Source organism: Camelina sativa, chromosome 16, assembly GCF_030686135.1.
Source record: "Camelina sativa cultivar CO46 ecotype springtype chromosome 16, ASM3068613v1".
In the NCBI taxonomy this organism is placed as follows: Eukaryota; Viridiplantae; Streptophyta; class Magnoliopsida; order Brassicales; family Brassicaceae; genus Camelina; species Camelina sativa.
Window position 1 is genome coordinate 23700439 of NC_141895.1, and position 20938 is coordinate 23721376.

At 34.2% G+C, this 20938-nt stretch overlaps 2 protein-coding genes, 1 long non-coding RNA gene and 2 pseudogenes across 4 annotated transcripts; 4 read left to right on the plus strand and 1 right to left on the minus strand.

Moving 5' to 3' along the window:
- Positions 1 to 494: 494 nt before the first annotated feature.
- Positions 495 to 1421, plus strand: LOC104751575 (vacuolar iron transporter homolog 2). The gene has a single exon (XM_010473537.3). It carries the CDS (start codon positions 583 to 585, stop codon positions 1171 to 1173), a length of 591 nt encoding a protein of 196 aa, XP_010471839.1. The 5' UTR covers positions 495 to 582; the 3' UTR covers positions 1174 to 1421.
- A 1798-nt stretch (positions 1422 to 3219) lies between these two features.
- Positions 3220 to 3962, plus strand: LOC147925895 (thioredoxin Y1, chloroplastic pseudogene; annotated as a pseudogene).
- Positions 3963 to 6860: 2898 nt separating this feature from the next.
- On the plus strand, positions 6861 to 7483 carry LOC147925896 (uncharacterized). The gene is made up of 2 exons (XR_015583678.1): positions 6861 to 6954; positions 7080 to 7483. It is a non-coding gene; the product is annotated as an uncharacterized LOC147925896 (long non-coding RNA).
- Positions 7484 to 8574: 1091 nt separating this feature from the next.
- LOC104751576 (putative F-box protein At1g76830 pseudogene) lies at positions 8575 to 10036 on the plus strand (annotated as a pseudogene). Its single transcript, XR_015585251.1, has one exon. The product of XR_015585251.1 is annotated as a putative F-box protein At1g76830 pseudogene (transcript).
- A 479-nt stretch (positions 10037 to 10515) lies between these two features.
- Positions 10516 to 16430, minus strand: LOC104751577 (uncharacterized). The gene is given in 15 exon segments (XM_087493209.1): positions 10516 to 10956; positions 11060 to 11176; positions 11304 to 11423; positions 11522 to 11797; positions 11799 to 11837; positions 11840 to 12079; positions 12191 to 12250; positions 12378 to 12443; positions 12549 to 12659; positions 12748 to 12838; positions 12932 to 13032; positions 13136 to 13243; positions 13332 to 13894; positions 13980 to 15899; positions 16031 to 16430. Coding segments are annotated over 14 exon segments (3813 nt in total). The 5' UTR covers positions 15835 to 15899; positions 16031 to 16430; the 3' UTR covers positions 10516 to 10890.
- Positions 16431 to 20938: the final 4508 nt, after the last annotated feature.

The following is a 20938-nucleotide window of genomic DNA, read 5'->3' on the forward strand; positions in this document are numbered from 1 at the left end:
GTCATGATACTTACGATTATTTATCAACTGTTTTTCTACAATTTGGGTCTTTTATATAGGTAAAGACAATCATTTATGTTAACTTAAAAACAAAGCTATATATGAATATATCGTCTATATATGCCGACAAGGCGACAAGTGTAAACAAAAAATGTATAAGATGCGTATCCATACATACCACTTAAGTTTGGGGGATTCATATTTAGTTCATAATCATTTTGTAATAAACTCGTTGAAGTTGTTAGCCAAACTTAAAATTAGAAAAATAAATCCAACTCTCGATTTATAACATCGAATATCGATTGCAAAATAGTATCTGAATGTAATTAACCTGGCCATATAACTTAGTGCGATTTGCTATTTTTTTCTTTTGTATTTAACAAAATTAATAAACCAAAAATCAAACAAACAATAAGTGCTGATGATGCTCCACATATTGTCTCCACCAAACCAAAAAGTAAACCCCAAAATCTCCATAAATAGAACTCAGCCTAGGCGTGTGTTCTCCACACTTACTCGATTCTCTACTCAACAAAACAAAACATAAACAAAAAAAAAAACACAAAGAGATATCGTCAAAACATGGATCAATTAGGTCATAACACGAACATGGACATAGAGAAGGAATCAACAACCTTCGACTACTCAAAACGTTCTCAATGGCTACGCGCCGCCGTGCTCGGAGCTAACGACGGTCTTGTCTCCACCGCGTCGTTGATGATGGGAGTCGGCGCCGTGAAGCATGACGTCAAGGCCATGATTCTATCCGGATTCGCCGGAATGGTCGCCGGAGCTTGTAGTATGGCTATCGGAGAGTTTGTCTCCGTTTACTCTCAGTACGACATAGAGTTGGCTCAGATGGAGAGAGACAATGGAGAGATAGAGAAAGAGAAGCTTCCTAGTCCGATACAAGCGGCGGCTGCGTCCGCACTTGCGTTTTCCGCGGGTGCGATTGTGCCGCTTTTGGCGGCTGCGTTTGTGAAGGAGTATAAAATGAGGATCGTTGCGGTTGTGGTGGCGGTTACGGTGGCGCTTATGGTTTTTGGGTGGTTAGGAGCAGCACTTGGGAAGGCACCAGCGGTTAGGTCATCGGCTAGGGTTTTGTTTGGAGGTTGGTTAGCTATGGCGGTTACGTTCGGGTTGACTAAGCTTATTGGGTTGCATGGACTCTAAATTGTTGTTTTGTGATAAAATCTTTGATATAAGATTTTAAAGGTAAGGATTGTTAATCCTGTAACGGATTTTAGTTCGAAACTCGTGAAACTTACTTGTATGTTTTAAACAAATCTAAACTCTTCTACTTTAAAATGATCTTCATAGGTAATCAGATTATGAAAATTAAGTGGTCATATGTTTCAATTTTATTAAAGATGTAATTTTGAAGATTTGGTGACAATATTGAGAAGCTTGTTTGTTTGACGGTGGATATCGTAAATATGTGTACGAATTACGATGACGGTTTGCTTATTTCACAGATCTATGATATATAGGATGTTTCTGTAATTTTTTTTTTCTAAGACGTTTTACAACAAATGCAATTATAATTAGCAAGATTTAAAGGAATTTCAATTTGAATAACTATAATCAAAATTTGTGTTATCGTGAAGCAACCATTGCTCCATGCTCGATCATATCTTATGTCTCCCATATTTTTATCGAAGACAAACGTCCGAGTTTGCTTGTCAATAATTTGAATTTGTCTCTGCTCTGATCTAACATCAAATCATTATCATTAATGTAAATTTATAAGCAAAATGCCTTATAAAAGAAACCAACTTAAATTGGACGTTTTGTGTCTTTGTGGATATATACAAAAATGCGCTATAAAAGAAACCAATTTAGACCCCTAATCATCATGGTGCATCTCCCACATGTGTATCCAAAAATCGTTATATGCGAGAGAGGGTGTTTCAACTCATTTGTGTTGGTTAGTTTGTCTCTACTACCTATGTGTAAGGTTTGTAACAGCCCCTATGGAGAATGTTGTTAATCTCACGATGGACTAAACGTCTAAACCTATAGATTGTAGAGAAATATATTGCCGACCAAAAAATTGTCTTTTGAAAAACGGGAAAATGATGTTTTGAAAGAGTAAAAGGATCATATTACGTACACAGTAAAGCAATGGACCAGAGTTTCAATACATCACTGATAACATTGAACATAACATATCAATTATCTCTACAACGTAACATCCATAAAGTGAAAAAGAGAGAGCTACTTTAAAACTGTTGTCGTCTACTAATAATCGTATGTACTAGTATTATTTCTCCGTTCATGCTTTCACATCTCCATAAAAGGAGGAGCAGCTTGCTTTTAGTTACACGAATCCCATATCATTATTACGAATATAAAGAAATTTCTCAACAAAAAAAAAAACTTCTGTTATGATGAGAAAAAAATAATGTTATATAAGTGTAATGTATATTTTGATAACCAAAGCTGAGTTTTTAAAGCCTTTGACTAGAAACCTCCATTCAGTATTTGATATAAGATGTGATTTTTCATTTTTGTAACCATTTTTCTAAAACCAAAACTCAAGCTTCAACACCACATAGAGAACATAATTAGACACACAAAAAAAAAATTTATCGGAGTACTTTTCCTTAGTCAACAAAAATAGAAATAAGTCAAAAAGGCATATAAGGATGATGATGATATGTGTATATCTCAAAGACTCAAAAGGCTCTTCTTTCCCTGCAATTTTGCTAGCAGGAAGGTTCATGAACCAATTATTCAGCACTTTTTCAGGGAGAAGGAAACCAAAAAAAAAAAGAAGCAAACACAAAACACGCTTTTGTCTCTCTTTATTCTCTCAAATCTTCTGTGAATGCTTCGGTTAGAAGCAGGAAGATGAATTTGTTTGTTCTGCATCGACGCAGACAGGGCATAACATGGCTCAGAATTAAGTCCTTGCTCCTTGAATTGGGTAATAATCTGGAATACCAATGAAAGAATATAATTTGAACAATATGTCCACCAACTTATAGCTCAACTCAAAACATACATAGGAACTCTAAACTATAACATCATGTTAAATTTTTTTTATAACATCTTCGGTTTGCTGTCTAATTTCCCTCACGATAGGAGCAATTTTGCATGTTTTCCATCCATATAGCATATCCACCTGGAAGTTTAAGATTTTATTTTTCATACGCAGATAACGAAAATCCCATCCTAGCAGAATGACCAATCAGTCTCACCCTATTCAATGCAATAATGAACTCTGTATTCCTCATCCTCAAAAGATCTAGAGACTCTATTGTCTGTGGCTCTAACCCATGCGTTATGTCAACCACCAAAATGGCAAGGTCACACAAACTTGAACCTATTGACCGCAGATTCGTAAGGGACTCCTGGCCAGGTGAAGCAATAACCAATAGACCTGGCACTTTGAGTTTTGCATCAGCTTTCAGTTCCCTGGTCCTCTCTCGGATGTTTTCCGCAGGGAGATATGTTGAGTCCGGTGTTAGCTAGCTACATGAATGAATATACATACTTGGTCTAGTTTGGGATCCATTGTAGTCTGTTTGCTTATTGAGTTTATTCGTTTTTGACATATTGATTTTGAAAAGCTAGTAATTCAGAATATAATGTTCGTTTTACAGGTGTGGTCCTTGCCAGTTCATGGTTCCAATACTCGATGAAGTGAGCTCAACCCTGAAAGACAAGATCCAGGTGGTGAAGATCGATACCGAAAAGTACCCGAGTATTGCCAATAAGTACAAGATTGAAGCCCTTCCTACATTTATCTTGTTCAAAGATGGAGAGCCTTGTGATCGCTTTGTATGATGAGTTCTATCGTATTTTTAGATCTCTGTGGTTTACTTTGGTGTTTATACTCTTAAAAGTTGTTGATCTTACTCACAAACGTTTTCTTTCCTTGTGACTTCTAGTAGGGTGCTTTGACGGCCAAACAACTCATCCAACGGATTGAGGATTTTCTGCAAGTGAAGGCTTAGTTATGGATCAGTTGTACTCTTCTGATTGTTGGTATGTTTTTCCACTGTTCCTGACCTAATCAGGGCTTAAGGATAGGGATGTTTTTCGGTTGATAACAAAGAGAATTTGAGGAGAAAGAATATTATGTATGCCAGATTTGTAAAACCTTGTTGTGTGTAATGATCTTTTATTCTCAAAGTGTTAACAGAGTAGCTATTTTTTCAACATTCCTCTCCAATTACATAAATACTAAATTTCCCTTAGCAAAAGAAAACATAGCAGGCGTGTAACCTGATTAAATACTATGATTCAAGGGTTAGAAAAGGATGTAACAACCGTAGGCTTGTAGTTCACGGACAGAGGCAGTGGTGAGGAGGCAAGAGCATGGTCTTCACCATTGTTGTCCGAGTCATGGCTAGTGCCGGCCTAATATTCATGAGGGCCCTACACAAAAATAAAAAAATGTATCTTTTTCACCTATGAAAAAAGTTATAGGTTTTTTATATAAGGCCACAACTTGATATTTTTAGGCCTTTTACATATCCTACAAAAGAAAAAAATTCTTTTACATATAAATAAAAAAATCATTATACATATCCTTAAAAAAAAAGCTTTTTATTTAACAGATTTTTAAGTGAAAAAGGCTTTTAAAATTTTAGGCTCGAATTTTTGACTTTACTTACTTACCCTGTGGGCCGGACCTGGGATGGCCATCACAGTAACCTTGGAGCATGTCACCTTCTTAATAACCAAATATTAAGAAAACTCTGAATAATAATACTTAACATTAAAATTACAGAATCATTATATAATCTTAACCAAAATATAAAGCTTTGTTTCCTTTCTTTCATTTACTACTACATCTGTAAATTGTAATTTTTAAGTTTGCTTAATCAATATAAAACTATATACTTGATGTTATTAAAATTCTAAATTCTCACATAACAAAGCATACAACCTTTAAATTTTAAACCTCCCTTACAACAATTTTTACAAAGAATTAAAGTGAAAACTGAAAAAGTTAAAACTATATAAATTGATTTTGTAATAAACGATTAGATGTGGACGATGAAAAATAAAACCTTTCGACTCACGCTTAGGCCCTTAACATTAAATCTCTCTGCTAAATTAGTTATCAAACCATGAGTAAGTTTTATCGTGTAAAGGACCCAATTTTTCTTCTTGCAATTCTGTTACAAAGTGGTAATGTGAAAACATTCGACCAAAGAAGTTAAATCCATATTTTGACGAAATGTCACCTACTAATTACATCGTTGGTAATAAACTCTGAGATATGTTTATGTAAATTCCACGTCTTTGTTATAGTCTCAGAATGCACATTGTTCTAATAATGTATCATTTATCAAATATATAGCTAGGTACTTACAGTCCAAAATGAATATTTTTTTTTGAAAACAAATTGTTGTGAATTGTAAATATATATAAGTTAGGTTTTACTCTTACTTTTAATATGACAATATGACCTCATCAAGATTTTTACTTTTTAGTCAACTTGACATTGATTTTTTTCAAAAGTTAACAAACAGAAAAAAAGAACCTAATGTCTTGATGAGTCAATATTTTATCTCCTCTATATTCAAAGAGAAGCATTTTTAAAAAAAACTGATGTGTCGTCGCTAGAAAGCTCTTTACCCAATTTATTATTTACCTTTAATATTTCATAATATTCCATAAAACTGTCACTCCTATTTTTTTTTCAACTGCCACTGCTATTCAATTTATTTATATAGACAATATTTTGCTTCTATAAATTCTAAAATGGGTAAATATTATTCAAAAAATTAATAAATATTATCTCTACATATTTTCAAAATTAAATTAATTTCACTATGTATTGTAATATAATAATATAACTATACTAGGAGATGTAAAATATATATATATATATAATCATATCTTCAGAGATATAAATAATGTTATCTTTCTAAGAATTTTATAAAGCTCTAATGGTGAAAGAATCGAAGATCAATTGAAACTGGCTCCACGTTTATTCTTTTGCTAAAAATAATACCTATAGTTGCTCAAAAACGTATGATCACAAATTGAAATGACATTAATATATATTTTAATTTGGATAACTATGTAGTTAAACATTATATATAAATATGTAGTTATAGTATTGTTACAGAACTCTTAAAATTTAGAAAATCCAGTCCAATAAAAATGAAAAAATAATAATATTATATCAGTAGCTGAGACACATTTAGTTATTTAACCTCATTTTGATTTATTATTTACAGCTATATACCATTGTGTTTTTAACAAAAAAAAACAAATGTGTTATTCTTAAAAACTTTATCACATCACTTTATTAATAGAAATTAAGTTTAAGCTTTAAATATATTTTATATATTAGAGAAAATAAAATTTCAAAATGCATGTGGGTTAGCCGCGGATCTCACAAATTCAAGCGGAACAGATGCAAAGACATTTTGTGGCTCAAAATATTTAAATCCGTTGTGGGATGGTTTAGCGGACAGGTTTGACCGGGTTAACAATTTTATTTAATCATTTGGTTCATGAAATTTAGTTTTTTTTTGTGGTTTTTATCTGATTTGATAATTCAAAATTTTGATAAAAATCTAACCGATCACTAATTTGGTTCACATTCGATCCAGATCCGCCAACATATCAATCTAAATTTTATGGTGAAACAATTAATATTTTAAACTTTCATAAACTTGATGAATTCAAACCAATATAAGTTTGTATTATAAATGTTATAATAAATAAATATATTTACAAATGTAATGTTATTACCTAGTTTAACTACATTAAAATACCACTTCTAATTACCCTTAATATTCTACATATTCAGATTTCATTTTCAATAATCTATTAGTAGAAAATTCCATAATAAGTATTTTGACGTGACAAAAACTTATTAGAGCAAGTAAATCAGGATTTGCTCAATCGTCACGCCAGCTGCTGCTATACATTAAAAAGCTTAACGCCATTTCTCTATCTAGTACCGATTAATTCCTCTCCGAGGTAAGCTAAAAAAGCTTCTTCGATTTCTCCTGTGGTTTCGTTTACTAAAAAGTCTAAAGGATTGCGCCGATCTATCTAGGGAAGAAAAAAAACCTAAAAATTGTGTTTGCGTTCGATTGTTGCAGCTAGGAAAATCTTGACCTGGATTTGATTATTCCGAAGCCAACCCTAAAGACCGAAGCTCTTAAGAGGGAGGCTTTTAGGAACCAGCTTCTGGCTGCTGCTGGAGGAGGCCTTCCTGTTGTAGACAATGAATCGATGATGATGAGGCTACTTCGTCAAAGCGTGTTAACGAATAGATTCTTTAAGATTCCCTGAACATTCCAAATGTCTACACTGGAGGCTGGAGCTTCACAGGCCTCTTGTTATGTCGTGTCTGCTGCAGAACAAAGCTATTCGTCTTCCTTATATATATTTTGTTAATTGTGTTAGGCTGAAATTTGTATCCCTCATAATTAATTTAACTAATATTAAGAAATCTCTGAATAATAGTTAATACTGATTATATAATCTTATTGAAAATTCTAAAGTCTCACATAAAGCATAAAATCTTCAATGAAATTACCAAGAAATAATATAAAAGAGTACTAGTGATGAAAATTTTGAATATTGATGTCTAAGAAGATCTAACGTGACTCATGTGGCTACGAAGAACTAAAACACATAGGAGGACATAAAAACGCGTCATTTCCATGCTTTACATCCATATGCTAATTGGCCAACATTTTTAGTAAGCTTAACTCACTTTCCCAGAAGGCCACAACTTAATTAGCTGCACCGTTAAGCCAGCTAGTATATGTGCATATTTAGTAGTAAGTTTTTAACGTCTGGAACCATGAAATTTCTCCTTTTGGTTTCAGATGTAATTAACCTGAAATTACATTAATACAACAATGCGTTATAAGACAACAAGTTAATCGCATGTCACCTTATTAATTGATATCACAACGTTGGTAACGAACTCTGAGATTTTTCTAAATACATTTTATGGTTACTCCATCGGACCACGTAAAGATTCCAATGCAATGAGTAGCTAGATGATTATAAAAAAAAAAAAAAAAAAAAAAAAAAAAAAAAAAAAAAAAAACTTATAATTAATTATAACCATGCCCTAACTAATTTGACCAAGAAATATTAAGAAAAATCACATTTGGCACCAATATATAAGAGTCCACTTGGCACGGATGAGGATATTAAAGCTGTCCACAATCAGCTTTGACGTGTGATTTCAATCCTCTTCTCTGTACAAAGAGAGGCAAAACTAAAACCTTCTACAAATATCAACATTTTCACGTGGGATCGACTGCATTCGAAGAACTGAAAATATATAGAGGAACTAAATTAAAATCTGTCAATTTTAAACGTGGGAAACCATTTCTTCTTCTTGCAACTGTGTGTACAAAGAGGTTAAGTGGAAATAAACTTAATCTGTCAATTTAACATATATATTAAATGATTGGCGTCTAATCTCTGCACCAGCGAATTTCTTCTTTTGGTTTTAGGTGTAAATATGTAATTAGCATGAAATTTAAATTAAAAGATGGAGTCGTTTAAACTTTAAAGGCTCTCTAATTAAGATTTTCTATAAATTCCTCAACTCTCTCACTCAACTCTCTCACAACATACATACAGTATACGAAAAGATCATAATTGAAGAAAAAAAAAATGGAGGGAATAACTTTCGAAAGTCTTCCTCAAGACATCAAAAGGAAGATTCTGATACGGATGTCTCCCAACTCCCTGGTGAAATGCATCAGCGTCTCGAAGAGATTGGCAACTACGATCCGTACGAAAAGCTTCAAAGAACTCTACTTGAGGCGATCCATGGCAAGGCCCCGAATGTTGTTCGTCACCATCGACGCCAAGGACGCGACAACACCTAGCGCATATCAAGTGTTGTTTCGTTCTTTGCATCAAGACCAGAAATCTGGTGGACAACGTCACATCATCAGCATCTCACTACAAGGAGACTTTATGTTTTCTCCACCGGTCCGAGGTTTGATATGTCTTCAAGAACGAGGTAAAAATAGGGTTGTGATTTGCAATCCGGGCACGATGAAGTTCCGGAATTTACCAATGGTCGAAGCGGATAAAACAACAAAGATAATAACTCAGTTCGGATACGATGAAGGAGAGGATGAATTTAAGGTGTTATGTACAAAGACAAAGCCCAAAACTCCTTGGGAGAATGAATTTCAGGTTTTGACGGTGGGAGTGGGACCGGGTGATCAAGAACCTCGGAGAAGAATCGTATGCAATGTTCCTCATACTCCCGTTCGTGATGGAGTATATGACAGAGGAGTTTTGTATTATCGTGCTACTAAATCTGATAAGTCGAATATCATAATGAGCTTCGACGTCAGTAATGAAACCTTTCGTCTCATTCCATCACCTCAAGATGTCGATCTGAATAAAGGTTTCTGGAACTTTGTCAATTACGACGGGAAACCTGCACTAGTGGATGAAACAAATGATTTCGTTTACGAACCCAGCGGCGGCGATGCTTATCTTGAAATGTGGGAATTCCATGGCTATTCAAGATGGTCCAAAAACCGCATACTGATTCGTAACTGGAGAGGCTACGCTGAGGATGAAATAAAGCATGTATATCGTTTCCGGGGTACCACAAGAACAAAGCAACATGTTTTCGCAACAATAATGGTTAACGAAGAGGGACCACTCGTTGTGATCTATTACGATACACCTACAGAAACATTCACAAGATCTACGGTTCAACTTTTGGGTGGAGGTGATGATGAGTTCCGTTTTGTGGAAACCTTCGTGCATCATGTCGATAGTCCTATGCTTATATGAAGATCAAGAGTTGGTCAGTACTCATCATTATCAGAAACTGGTTGGTTGCTTAAATATATTTAATTCTCTAAGTATTACTATTATAGTACTAAGTTTATTTTTATTATTGGGATCAGTGTTCGTTTTCATTTCTATTATCGTTGATATGCTATATGATAATTTTTCTTTTTCCCAGCTGGTATTATATATTGGGATTAATGTTCGTTTTCAACTCTATTGTCGTTCATCTTCTTTCTTTATAATTAAATAATAAATGTTTATGATTGCATTTATGTTTATTCAGTTCTTTTCACCTAACACGAAATCACATTTAACTCGTACAACAAACATTACCGATGTGGTTTAATATATCGGAATATATATACATGGTGACTGTAAGGGAGAAAAGAAAAAATAATAACCGGAAAAAACGAAAGAAATAAGAGAAATAAAGGAAAGCCTTTGCCTCCCATTTATGTTTAACTATAAGGGTGATGCAGTGTGTGATTCGGAAGTGAAGAGACTCCATAAAAGGAGGAGCAGCTTGCTTTTAGTTACTACACGAGTCCCATATAAATTATTACGAATACCGTATAAAGATTAAAGAAATTTCTCAACAAAAATAATATCTTCTGTTACGATGAGTATTAACTTTTACGCCTTGGCTAAAAACCCTCATTCTGTATTGATATCGGATGTGATTTTTCATTTTTGCAACCATTTTTCTAAAACCAAAACTCAAGTTTTAACACCACATAGACAACACAATTAGACACAAATTTTTTTATTGGATTACTTTTCCTTTAGTCAACAAAAATGGAAAGAAGTCAAAAAGGCATATAAGGATGATGATATTTGTATATCACGAAGACTCAAAAGGCTCTTCTTTCCCTGCAATTTTGCCAGCATGAAGGTTGATGAACCAATTATTCAGCACTTTTCAGGGAGAAGACAAAAAAAAAAAAAAAAAAAAAAAGCAAAAACAAAACACGCTTTTGTCTCTCTTTAATCTCATATCTTCTGTGAATGCTTCGGTTAGAAGCAGGAAGATGAATTTGTTTGTTCTGCATCGACGCAGACACGGCATAACAAGGCGTGTGAGTGTTTGAAGCTCAAGAGTATACATTTGAATGTTCAGGGAATCTACTGTATCTTGAAGATGTTCTTTAGTTTCACAACTAGCTTCCACTCATCCAACTCTAATTCATCCTGCAATTAATTTGGGTTTGATTTTCAGATCAAATTTTGTTGTTAAAATGATGATGATATGCTGGAAAACACAGGGAGGGGAAACAACTTCTTCTCCACTTACCCGGAAATCCTTTTTGAGTATGTCAATAGATCTCCTCGAAATGTGACTCACAAGTTCATCTTCCATGTCAAAGTGCCTTCCAAACATCTTCTGCTCTTCAGCATTCGAACCAACAATCTGTATACCAAAGAAAGCATCGATAGAAGGTGAATGCATGATGAAGCTGAACCAGCAGCAAACGATACCTCTTTTCTCTCTGTAAACAAAAGATTTGCAAGCTTGTTGAAAAGAATGATCCCATTACCTTTATCGCCACCTTGTCGCCCTTCTTTGCATAGTCAACAGGCTTGTGGTTGTTCTCAATAGATGCAATGCGGCCAATATCTATGAACTCTCTGCCTGGGACACAAATGGGGGTCCCAATCTAAAAACAAACAAGACAGATAAGAAAGTGTGAACCCTAGGACTTGCGTCAACATGTGCGAGAGTTACAGAGAATGTTGGAAATAAAAAATATGATACCTTAAGTATACCCTCGACGACATCAACTCCAAGGACTATTGGGTCTTTCTTATTGAACACACAGTTAGGTAAAATCTTAAGGACACAAGGGAAGACTGCTTCCTCGGCTGATTCCTTCTTTTTCTCCTCTTTGATATTTTCAATGTAACCCTTAAATAGATCGAAAAGATGATAGATGATATCAGCGCAGAAAATTTTAACTCCCATATCCTCAGCAAGCTCACTAGCCTCTGTAGTCACTTTAACGTCAAAAGCCAAAATCGTAGCATATTCCTTTTTCCTCTCCAGCATAACTCCCGCCTTCATTATATCCTTCTTATGCACAGGCCCTATGCCAATACCACTGACTGGTATCTTTACAGCTGGGGACTTCAGGTACTCAAGCAATGCTTCTAATGACCCTAATGTAGACGCTTGGACATAGACTCCTTCACCACCTTTGTCAATCCTACTCAAAACTGACTCCATATCTTCCATAGCCGACTCCTTAATTGTCTCGATGTCATCATCAGGTCCAACCACATGCAGGGCAGTACCAGCAATTGCGTGTTCAAGGCCCTTTAAAACACAACCCAACATTAGGAAACAATATCCAGGATGTCATCTAACATCCGTATATATGAAACCAGAGGCTAGCAACTAAGATTATTCTAGTGTCAGTCCAATCACCTGGGCAGTAATCTTGATACCCTGTGCAGCCTTTATTTCTTTGTAATGCAGATAAGTACCCTGAAACATCAGACCATGAATTCTCATAGTGTATAAAAGCGGAACATAGGAAGCTATTTGCATGAACCATATTTCTGGACGAATATTCAGTAACAAACAAGCCACATGAAGTGGAAACCGAAAGTACCTTCACCCGTAACTCCTTCATTGGATGAGGAGTCAGTAATGCTCTAATCGTTGTGACAATAGGTCCCTACAATATGAGGAAGAAAATAATATTACTTTCCAAGTTCTATATATATGTATACCCAATAGGTGCCATCGCTTGTTTGAGTTTGGATCGTAAGTTTTTACTTGCCTGTAGCCCACAAACGACGATTTTATCACCTTCATGGAGCTCACCGTTTACCAACACAACATCAATCGTTGTTCCATGGCCTTCAATAACTTTGACCTCCAGGACAGTACACTGTTCGACAATTTCAAGAAAGGATCAGAATTCTCAATGCTGAAGCATTGCAGAAACAAGTGTTACCTAAAAGACAGAGGAGAGAGACCTGCACTTCGTCGACATATGTAAGTTTCTCAACCATTGTTTTCTGAGCCCATTGAACCAACAACAGCAAGAGATCTGGGACCCCTTCCCCACTAAAATATCAAGAACCAAAGTTACCCAACTATTTAGGATGAATAACTTGTCTGCTATGCTGTGATTTACAAACAGTAAACAAAGATTCATACCTAACAGCACTAGTAGGAACAATACTGAAAGTTTCTCCCATTTCTTTATTCTTGTAATAAAGCTCAGTGTTGAGTCCTTGCTCCTGGAACTGGTTTTTAACCTGGAATACCAATGGAACAACATAATTTGAACAACATGTACACAAAGTGATATACATAAGATACTCATGTTAAATTCATTTGTAACATGTACGTATAACTTACCTTTTTCAGTTCCACGTTAAATTCACTTATAACATCTTTAGGTTGTTGCTTCAGTGATTTCACGATGGGAGCATTCTTGCATGTTTGCCATCCATACAGCCTATCCACCTGTATAAGTTGAAAATTTTATTTTCTATAGAAGTATTTACAGCAGAGAACAAAAATCCCATCCTAGCAGAATGAAAAGCAGTCTCACCTTATTCAATGCAATAATGAACTCTGTATTCCTCATTCTCAAAAGATTTAGCGATTCTATGGTCTGTGGCTGTAACCCAGCCTTTATATCAACCACCAAAATTGCAAGGTCACACAAACTTGAACCTCTTGACCGCAGATTCGTGAAGGACTCGTGGCCAGGTGTATCAATAACCAATAGACCTGGCACTTTGAGTCTTGCATCAGCTTTCAGTTCCCTGGTCCTCTCTCGGATGTTTTCCGCAGGGAAATATGTTGCACCAATCTGCTGAGTAATACCTCCAGCCTCGCCTTCCTGTACATTTGTTCCTCTGATGCAATCCAACAGCTTTGTTTTACCACTATCGACATGACCCATGATGCAGCAAATGGGAGACCGCAGATTTTCCTCACCCTCTATAGATTCACTCGGAGCTACACCTTTACCCTTCTTAGAGGCCTCTTTTGCTCGGGGAGCTCGTTTTTTCTGTGTATCATCTTCCACTTCATGCACAGCTTTTACAGCAGCTGTTGTTGGCTTGCCCATACCTGCTGGTTTAGCTGTTGGTTTTTCAGCTTCAGGGTCTGTGTAGAAATTCAAAAGATTAGATTAAAGAAGACATTGGATGCAACAAAGGAAGACCAACAAATAACTACATTTCATACTAACCTGAATCATGTGCCTTTGATACAGCATCTTGTAATTCTTTCTTAACCACAGGCTGAGCTTCTTCATCTTCATCATCAAAATCACCTTTAAGGTTAAGATCAACAGTATCCCAGCTTTTTGCATCCCACTCATCTTCTTCATCATCTTCCTCAACCCCATTCTCATTCTCCTGAGCTACATCAGCAGGTTGTGATTTCTCATCTGTGTTTGCTGACTCTATTAAATCAACCTTTTCAGTGTCTGCTGAACCCACTTCACCTAAAGGAACTGGTTCACCTGCATGATTCTCTTTTGGCTCTACCTCATCTTCCACCTGAATAGAAGTGTCATTGCCTTTCTGGCGAGATGATTTTTTCTTGTTGGCATAAATGGGACGCTTTGAAGAAGTAGCCTCACCATCATTATCTGCAACAGGAAGACCTCCACCAGCAGCCAGGATCTGATTCTTAAAAGCCTCCCTCTTCTGAGCTTCAGTCTTTTGTTTTGCAGTTAGAAGCTTGCCCTCTTGCTTCTTCCTCAACACTTTCTCCTTTTCCTTTTCCTTTCTCTTACGCTTAGCCTCCTCAGCTTTCGCCTCAAGCTCTTCCTGCCTGCGGCGCTCCTCTTCCTCCTTTCTCAATTTTTCTTCTTCTTCCTTCTTTTTTCGCTCTTCGGCTTCTTGCCGCCGTGCAAGAGCCTCTTGCATCTCTCTAACATGTTTGGGAATTTTCTTCTCTGCTGCTTTACCCTTTGCATCCTTCTTCTTCGGCTGTTGTTCCTCAGTTACTGATTCTTCTGGTCTTTCCTCCTTAGCCTCTACAGAAGAGGTTGCAGCGGCAGCAGCTGCTGCTTTTTTTTCCTTCTCTTTCTCCTTCTTCTTTTTCTTCTTCTTTGCTGCAGCACTCTCAACAGTCTCTTCTTCTCCTTCCTTCTCAGCAGCATTATCTACCGGTGCAACTGGCTCAGGCTGAGCTTGAACTTTCTCTTCTTTGGATGAAGCAGCAGCAGGGGCTTCTCCAAGTTCTGCAAGAAGTTTGTCCAAATCATCCTCTTCCTGTACTGTCCTTCTACTCTTATTATTCTTCTTCTTTTTCTTACTCTCTCCAGTTTCAACAACCTCCACACTCTTAGTATCAGAAGTTTTAGCTTGGCTAGTTTCGTCAGCAATTGAGTCATCACCTAGTGAGGGCAAAACACTGCTACCCTTCTTTTTAGAAGATTTCTTCTTACCTGAAAACGTGATTTCAGGGCTCTCTTCGTCTTCCACTGTCTCATCTTCTTCTTCGTTGTCATCAAGCAAAGCGGCGCTAAATGAATTAGTGGTCGTCTTAGAAGATTTGGAGGATTTCTTTTTCTTACCAGTAAAACTTATAACTGGCTCATCATCTTTGTCACCATCAGAATCATTATCCTCCTTATCATCTTCATCATCAAGCAAAGCAAAGCTAACAGCGCCGCCACCACCACCACCCTTCTTACCTTTGGACTTCTTCTTCCCTACAAAAGCAATCTCAGGAACATCGTCTTCCTCGGCAACAGTAAACTCATCATCGTCGTCCTGCTGCTTCTTATTACCTTTCTTACCCTTCTTCTTCCCTACAAAAGAAATCTCAGGAACATCGTCTACCTCGGCAACAGGAAACTCATCGTCGTCGTCCTGCTGCTTCTTATTACCTTTCTTACCCTTCTTCTTACCAGTGATAACAACAACCTTATCTTCTTCCTCAACTCTTGGCTCCTCAGTACCTATGGAGTACTCATCGTCATCGATTTTAACAGCCTTCTTCTTAGATTTAGTAGCACCAACGAGAGATGACGCAGCAGCGGGTGGCTGCTCATCTTCTCCACCACGAGTACTCGGCTTCTTCCGACCCATTGACAAATTACAGGGTCGGTTTCAAAAATCCTTCCGAATAAATCAAATCCAGGTCAAGATATTTTCTACAAATCGAACGGAAAACAAAATTAGGTTTTCAGATCGGCATAACGCAACAATCCTATTTAGTAAACGAAACCACAGGAGGGAGAGACTGTGGCTAAGAAGAAAGATGAGAGAATCGAAGAAGCTTTACCTTATCTCGGAGAGGAATCAATCGAGAGTTCTAGAGAAAGCGCGCGGCGTCGTAGAGAAGGAGAGAGTGAGAACACAACAAGGGAGAGCGTGTTATAACAAAAGACCGGCGTGAGAGCTTTCCTTAGGGTTTGATTAGAATCAGAGCTTCCTTTTAGGGTTTGATTACCGATTCTAAATAAGTCTGTATATGTATTTTTTTTGTAACGATTGTAAAATGTTTTTTCCGTTTTTTTTTTCTCTCGACAATATCAGTCTCTAATTTGTTTTTTCTTTCCTTTTTTCCTTTGTATAGACTATAGAGATTTCTCATCTTTTTGAGTTAAAACAAAAAAAAGAGATCTCTCATCTTTTTGTTTCTTTTGTCCTTTTTTTTTTTTTTTTAGTTGTTCAAAAAAAAAGTTTTTTTTTTGTCAAAGATTTCATTGAATCATTGATTGAATTTGGAAGAACAAAGACATCTCTCATCTTTTTGTTAGTCAATTGAAAAAATAAACTTTTATATAATTAAAATTTAATTAGGTACATCTCTTATTATATAAAGTTGGGTTTTCAAAATTAGTCATTATGTCAAATACACTGATGAAATGTTGACACATGTCAAAAATTATTATTTTCCAAAATAGCTAATTAAAAAAATAACATAAAATTTACATGTTTATATCTTAACAAATTTCTAAATCAAAAAGGAAAATTAACAAAATTAATTTTTTAATTAGATTTGGACATGTATAAACAAAAAAGTAATTCATTTAAGATTCATAACTTATTTTCTTCAACAATTTTTAAACTCGCACATAGTGCGGGCCTTATCTAGTAATTTATAAACTGGAATGATATTAGGTAAATTATCTTAACTATTTATATTATTAAAATTAATTTATCGATGTAATGACAAAAAAAAATATTCTCGAACATGAAAATTTGTAATAACTTTTGTACCGAGAAAAAATAATAACCTCTATAAAATGATAATTTGTCAAAAAAAAACTATAAAATGATAAATAAAATTCTCTTTAGTCAAAGGTTTTGTTTTTTTTGATAATATACAAATATAAGTTGGTAGGTGTAAATATTCTCTTTTAGCGCAAAATTGCAAATGATATAAACGTTCAAGAGATTGTGCTTTTAGTTTTTTTAGAAGTACATGCAAAGATAAGACGGACCAAAAAAAACTTAAAGCACATGCATACTCACGAGTCACGACTAAACAAATTATACCACGATGCGCCAAACTTTTAGGCTGGTCCAAACATCAGAACAATTTACTTGTACTTATAAACATCATATCCACCAAACCACTCAGTCAAGTAAAGACCAATGACCCAAAAACCAAAACATGTAAAAATCCCTTGAAGTAATTCCATTTCACATTAAAGATCTTTAATTTCACTTCCCATAAATGAAATGATCATCTTGTTCTTATGTGTGAATCCTCGAAATTGGCTGGAGTTTTGCGGCTAAAACATCCTGTTTATCTGACTAACCCATAAAACAAAATGTAATATCTTTTGGAAACTCTTATATTTGATGGCTCGAGTATCATGTTCCTATGAATATTTATAACCAGCTCATAAAAGAACATTACAGACTATTTATCGTTCCTCATATACCTTACACCAATTTATAATCTATAGTATAATTTTGATTTTCGGGCCAACTGTATAATCTTATTCAGTTTTGAACGTTACAACTTTCTTTTTGTATATTACATACGGTTTACAATCACTAGAATTTCAATCAGTTCCAAGCTCTTGATTGTTGTCAACTACCACCAAAACATGTCGAGCGATAGCAACGATCATCTGATAAAGTGGTTGTGTACCACATACAAATTTTTACATGTCAAAATCAGATAAAGTGGTCTCTATGAGTTTCGACTTTCGTCGTAGCATCCGTTCCATATGTAAGCTAGAACTAGGTTGACTCCCGAATGGTTGGGTACCACATCTATACTATTAATTGGGGAGTACAAAACAAGATTTTGGAAAAAAAAAACATATCATATATTCATGTTGCCAAACATGTCCAATTGTCAATATAATTAAAAATAAATAAAATAAACAACATATGGTAAACAAAAACTGTTAGTCGAAAATCTAATATTTATGGAAACAATATTTATGAAATTAATTATAAAATAAAAATTACCCGATATTTAAAGATATTTATTTTGGTTCTAGATTTTGAGATATTTCTAGAAATCAAATTAAATATTTGAATATTATCTTTTATTTTAGATTTTTAAAGTTTTGTAAGAAAAATATGATAATTAATTCGGCTTAATACATATGGAAAAAAATAAAAGTTTATTGTTTGTTAACTAATATGAAAACCTTAATATTCCAGTTCTTTAAATTGAGATTACTTTAAAGTTAAGCATATTCCAGTTCTTTAAATTGAGATTTTTACTTATTTTATTTTTGTAATAATTCTTTAATTACTGTTTGGTTTTAAATTTTGATTGAAAATATATCAATGTTGCAAGAAAATCGTATTCTGAATTTAAAATAAAATTACCTAACCTATATTTTAGGGAATATTTTTAATTTATTATCTTAATAATGAAGCATATAAACTTCAAATCAGAATCAAATTTAGTTTGTTACCTTAATAATAGTTTTAAATTTTACTTTAATAAAGAAATCAGATTCCAATATAGGATCCTAATTATTTGGACTTGCCATAACTACTCAAAGTAAAAAATTAAAAAAAATGAATTTTAAATTCATATCTCATAAGTTAAGCAATTCCAAAACTATATTTTACTGTGATTGGTCGAAAATATAATTTAATAACAATACGCCTTTTTTTTTGAACTCGGGGAGTACACTTAGAAAAAAGGCAAATCGGAAATTAACATATACTAAACGTGCGGATCTGTTTGTTAGCCAATATGTCTGAGCTAGGATCATGTGTTGCTATTCGGATCTGGAATGGTATACGCTGATCGAAACAGATTCCAAATCTGCAAAACAAGTTAAACCAAAAAAATTATTAATATAAACGTTTAAGTATGTCAAAACCATATTAGTATCTCTAACTATTATTGGATGGGAGCATTAATCGCAAATCATTCATACCAAATAATGCATTTGAAAAAAAACTAACCATATATAAATTTGATTTACACCAAAAAAACTATTAATATAAAACATTTAAGGAAACCAAAAATAAATCATTATCCCTAACTATCTAGGAGCAGTAATCGGAAATCAAATAATTACTTTGGATGGTATTTAAATTATTGAATATATTAAACAACTAGGCGTATTAAGAAATTCCAAAAAATATTCTGAAATCGACTAAGCTATCATATAAATATAGTCATCATGTGAATTGAAATTAGGATCTGTATCATTCAGAATTTACCAAAAACTATCGAACTCCAATATCTCCAGAACCAAAACGTATTGTCAATAGAGATTTCTTTTTAAAATAAAAAATGAAGCATGTTTTTGTGGTTTGTTGTTCCTCAAAATTTTTTTTCGGTGGTTTGGTTTTCTTTATAAACCAAGAGATATCACAAGAAAAACACTCAAACTAATGGTGTTGTGTCAGATTCTCTTTTGGGAATATTTTCCAATTTGAATTTGGACCCGTGGCTGAATAAATATCAGTCTTTTGACTGATATTGGGAAACATAACTCTTTGGTTGGATTTGTTTTAGTACCCGGCTAACAATTTGGTTGGATGTTAAAGTCTTTTAGACAAAGAAGCATAACACTTTGGTTGGATTGGTTTTGGTATTGGAAAAAAACATAGAAACAAGTATGTTTTGGTACCTTTAATATTGGCTATTTTAGAATCATATGGTGAACATATTGCCAAATTCTTCTTTAACATGCTCTTGAGATTAACCCAAATACAAAGTATTTTTTTTCTTTGAATTTATTTTTAAATAATTTAAGTCTCACAACCTTTTACTTTCATCTGAAGATTAAACAAACATAGAGCAACCTCAGATCTACAAATTAAATTAAATTGTATACATGATATAATAGCATGTGCAAATAACGATACATGAGTTTGTGATCACATAAATATAATTCAAAAAATAGCAACCACATATCTACAAAACCTTAAAATCGAAACCCAAAACTGAGACTGGAATACGTTTGAGTGAAAGTTCACTGAGCTCTTCTTGCAAAATAGAAAAATAATTGATGGATTAATGCCAAATTATGTAAACTAAAACCTTAAATATGTGCAAATCAAAAAACTCAAATACAATGTCACCTTATATGTCAAATTTGACCACTACTATTTGATTTACAAAGATGAAGATGACGATAATTAAGAAGAGGAAACAAGATTGAGAGTGGGAGAACGAGCCAGTCAGACAGAGAACAAAGAACTACACAAAGATTGAGAAGGAACAATAATGGAGATTGATAATGGATCGAGACTAAGATTGATAGATCGAGACAGAGACTGAAGATTTAGAGCGAGGGAACGAAATTACAATGATGGAAATGTGAAAGTTAAGAGGGAACAAGACAGGGATCGAGCGGGTGGGTGAAAGAAAGAAGAGAGGAGAGATAGCCAAAAGTAATTTATTTTCTATTTTTTTAATTGTCACTAAATTTTTAAAAATATATATCACTAAATTTTAATTGTATAAAATAAAATATATTTTTAAAAATATTATAAAATAACTTTCTATTTTACAATGGGTAGTTATTATCATTATTAGTATATATTACTAATCCAAATTAAATTGAGTAAAATAAAATATATTTAATATATTAGCCAAACCAAATATATTACTGTATTTCATAAAATACATTATTTTGTTAACAAAAGTATATATTATTTTATTTTAAATCAAATTGTTATGTGATTGTGTGATAATTCACAAACTTGAGTTTAAGGGAATAAGATGAGAATATGAATTTGATGAACATGG